This window comes from Prosopis cineraria, unplaced genomic scaffold (genome assembly GCF_029017545.1).
Source record: "Prosopis cineraria cultivar Desert tree isolate PC_DT_omini unplaced genomic scaffold, ASM2901754v1 PC14, whole genome shotgun sequence".
Classification (NCBI taxonomy): Eukaryota; Viridiplantae; Streptophyta; class Magnoliopsida; order Fabales; family Fabaceae; genus Prosopis; species Prosopis cineraria.
Genome location: NW_026555345.1, coordinates 26,828,477 through 26,832,593, shown reverse-complemented (window position 1 = coordinate 26,832,593; position 4,117 = coordinate 26,828,477). Strand labels below are relative to the sequence as shown.

Genomic DNA, 4,117 nt, shown 5'->3' with positions numbered 1-4,117 from the left:
TTACTTAATTTTATCAATCAATTATAAAAAATTGTCATACAATATTAAAAATTATTAAATATCAAATTTTTAGAAGGGACAGTAAAAGTAAAAAAATATTCTGACCGTATTGATTATTTTTATTTTTTATAGAAATACATTTTAATAATTTTAAATATTAATAAAATTTAAAGACTATAGTTAAGATATTTATTGATATATTTAGAATACTTAATTAACCTTAAATCTGGCAGGAGAAAGTGAAATAAAACGGAGGCTTGCTTGTGTAATATAAATGGCATGGGGTAATTGTGCATGCAAATCAGAAATTTTAACTGTGCAATGAAATAATGAGGGGGTTTTGTTTCTTTGTGGGGGATACACAGACACATTATTTTTATTTTTTATTTGTTTTTCTTTTTCTTTCTTCTGGAGCCCATTTGCGCAGCTTGTGGGATCAAGTCTCGAGCTTCGTGATTGGTCTCTCACCCTCTTTGTGTCTCTCTCCTATGGAAAGTTTATTGCCGAGAGAGAGCTATTTAGAGACATCACCCGCTGAAGCAGATGGGGCTTGGAATTAACTAAGCCAGAGAGCGAGAGAGAGAGAGACCAAAAGAGAAGATGAAGATGATGAAGAAGAAAAGCTGAAATCTTCATCAAAAGCAAATTCAAAAGAAAGCTGAATCCAACCCAAACAAAAGCACCAATTTTAGCTTTGCTTTTATAGCTACCCTATACCTAGCCTTTCTTCTTCTACTCCAGTACTATCATCATCATCATCATCACCTTCTTCTTCTTCAACCTAATTCTATCCCGCCAGCACAAACCAGTTGCAGAAATCACACTATTGTTTGTGTTATCGTCATATATCATGTTAGCGAATAACTCTCTCGCTTCGGCTCCTACTTCTGATCCCTTTCCTTGTGGCGACAATGGTACGATCACCACGAATAAGAGAAAGAGAAGGCCCGCCGGAACTCCAGGTAATACACACAATTAATTCCGATACTGTTAATTGATTGATTTCGTGTGACGAATTGAAATGAATTAATTGGAGAGAATTGGCTGCGCCGTGCATGCCGAGCAGATCCGGACGCGGAGGTGGTGTCGCTGTCGCCGAAGACGTTGCTGGAATCGGACCGGTACGTGTGCGAGATCTGCAATCAGGGCTTTCAGAGGGACCAGAACCTGCAGATGCACCGGCGGCGGCACAAGGTGCCGTGGAAGCTTCTGAAGAGGGAGACGCCGGCGGCGAGGAAGCGCGTGTTCGTGTGCCCGGAGCCGACGTGCTTGCACCATGACCCGTGCCATGCGCTCGGCGATCTCGTCGGAATAAAGAAACACTTCAGAAGAAAACACAGCAACCACAAGCAATGGGTCTGCGAACGATGCTCCAAAGGCTACGCAGTGCAGTCCGATTACAAAGCTCATCTCAAAACCTGTGGCACCAGAGGCCACTCTTGCGATTGTGGTCGCGTTTTCTCAAGGTTCGTTCAATCATACACAACACACACACACACACACACACACACAAAGATCTACACACACACACACTCTATATACACACACTATATATCTTTATATCGATCTGTTTGTTTGATCGATTATTTCATCTGGTTTGAATTCTGATGATGATCGTGATCGATTTTTGTTTTGACTTGGAAAAAAAAGCAAGTGTATTTTATCGGAGAGGAAGATAAAGTGAGTGGGAAAAAAAGCAATTTATGTATTGAAAGAAAAGTCTTAACATTTGACTGATGGAACCTTAATCTAAAATTAAAAGAACTATTCATTGGCAGTTGTGAACACATTTCCCAAAGCTCAGTTTTCGTTGGTCGCATTTGTGTGCGTGCGTGCGTGCGTGTGTGTGTAACTTGTGTTTCGTCACAAAATTCTCTCAGATGAGTGCCTGTGATAGATCACTATCCTCTCGAGCGCATTGTATTGATTAATATCCTTTTAATGATGAATTTTGAGTTGATAATTGAGATTGATTGATTAACATTGGTCCTTGATGATCAGTTCTTGTCCTTTATTCAGTGGATCTCATTTCACATTTGAAAACCTGTGGATACGGCCGGCTTTTTTAGAAGAAGCACCGTTTGTGAACGCTTTATCTTTTTTCTTCTCTGAAACTCCGTGACGTCTTCATCTAATAATAACCCTCCTTGTTGTCCTTGCATGTCTCTACTCATTTATAATGCTCATCCTCAAAAAATAAAATTCAGAAGCTAATCAATGGTCTATGTATGTATATACACGTATTGTATAAATTAAAAGTTAACTTGATCGATCATCCTTTTTGATGTGTAGGGTGGAGAGCTTTATCGAACACCAAGACAATTGTAACATGGGGCGGCTCCGGTCGGAAACACAGCCACCGCTGCAGCAGCAGCCGCCGGCGTGCTTGTCGCGAACCGCTTCGAGTCCGAGTCCGTCAAGTGAAACCAATTTCAGCACTGGGCTGCAGAACTGGAACGGACTTGTGTTGCCTAAGCCAATCACTGAACCGGCCACATTGTTGAACCCTACCATTAACACTGTTGCTCATCGTGAAACCTCATTATCGAACAACAAGTATAATAAAGTCTGTCCAAACTTGGATCTTCGGCTCTCTACCTCTAGTTCAATTATTCCCATTGATACAGAATCGCCTAAGAGAGATGATCATCATGAGACCCGTTCGAACCACTTTCGGATCTCAATCGGCGAGGAAAATGAATCCAACTGCTTCAATACTCGGAGGAATTCACCCAAGGAGAGTTGTAACAGCAGCGATAAACCAGAAGGTAAGCTTTTAAACTAAAGCTGTCAGAAGCCATTTTTTCAGGCTAAAAGCTTGTATTGTAAGTGTAGGCATGGTCCTTTAAAATAAGTTAATTTTCAGAAATAAATTAATTTTTTAAATGTTCATTTCACTTTGGTGGACTATATTAAGCTAATATTTGTTGATAGATGATTTGATCAGTCTGATATAATTAATATTTACTACAATATAATAACATAGTTTTTCTTAATCCAACCCAAAAGAGACCTTTTTCTACTGACGCATGTATAACTTAGCATACTTTTAGATGAATTATCATTCTAATGGATTTCGATCTTCTGTATATCGTCACAAACTGATGGCATATAAATGCATAGTTGGTGAGGGAGAATAAATGATAAATATAAAGAGAAAAGGCAGTCATGAGTACAGGTTTATTATTATGGTCCCTATACATACATACATATATATATATATATATGACTCTAAGCATTCCCATGGCATACTGAAGAATCATTATGTGTCAAAGAGTTTGATCACAAAACCTCGGGCTTTATGTTTCAGAGAATCAATATGCATGTCTCAGATAATTAATGTGTGGCAGGTAATAATGGAGGGATGATTAGGGTGATTCATCAAGAGGAAGCACGTGAGCAGCTAAGGTTAGCCACGGCGGAGAAGGCTTACGCAGAGGAAGCAAGGAAGCAAGCAAGACGACAGATAGAAGTTGCTGAGAAGGAATTTGCAAACGCAAAGAGAATCAGGCAAGAGGCACAAGCCGAGCTTGACAAAGCCTACGCCATCAAAGAACACGCCATCAAGCAGATCAACTCCGTCATGCTTCAAATCACCTGTCATGCTTGCAAACGACAGTTCGGAGCCCAAACGACGTCGACAATACTGCCGACAGCCTCGGCGGTTCCTCCTCCACGGGACGAGAACTCCTTGGTAGTAAGCTACATGTCGTCTGCTCTAACAACAGAAGGTGGCGAAGAAGAGAACTACAACAATAACAATAATAATAACGAGAAAAAAGAAGGGAAAAACAGAAAATCTTTATCATTGGTCTAGCTTCTAGCTAGCAAAGTTTCTCTCTATATCTATATTTTCAAGGTGTCTACCATTTTCTCTGCTATAAAATATATTTGTGAAATTATAATGGGTATACTGAGTGACACGTGATTATGTGTGAGTGGGATGAAATTTTATATATAGTGGTGGTGGGGAGGGGAAGAGTGCTATTTGTATAACTTTTTTCCAGTTTATTGTGCCGTGTTATTATTTTTGTTCAATTAAATTTGGTATAAATGATTGCCTGTCATATAAACAAGGATTTTCTTATCGTGGGTTAATATCTTCTTTCTCTTGATC

The 4,117-nt window shown here is 39.5% G+C and overlaps 1 protein-coding gene across 1 annotated transcript; it reads left to right on the top strand.

Annotated features, from left to right (window-relative positions):
- The first annotated feature begins 495 nt into the window (after positions 1-495).
- Positions 496-4,117, top strand: LOC129293247 (zinc finger protein SHOOT GRAVITROPISM 5-like). The gene is made up of 4 exons (XM_054931103.1): positions 496-962; positions 1,067-1,466; positions 2,293-2,768; positions 3,351-4,117. The coding sequence occupies exons 1-4, from the start codon at positions 851-853 to the stop codon at positions 3,815-3,817; spliced, it is 1,455 nt and encodes a 484-aa protein (XP_054787078.1). The 5' UTR covers positions 496-850; the 3' UTR covers positions 3,818-4,117.

Bases quoted from the DNA above. Each gene is read 5' to 3' on its own strand.
- LOC129293247 (XM_054931103.1), top strand. From the start codon at position 851: ATGTTAGCGAATAACTCTCTCGCTTCGGCTCCTACTTCTGATCCCTTT. The intron at 963-1,066 runs GTAATACACACA...CATGCCGAGCAG, and splicing joins AAGGCCCGCCGGAACTCCAG to ATCCGGACGCGGAGGTGGTG. The intron at 1,467-2,292 runs GTTCGTTCAATC...TTTGATGTGTAG, and splicing joins TGTGGTCGCGTTTTCTCAAG to GGTGGAGAGCTTTATCGAAC.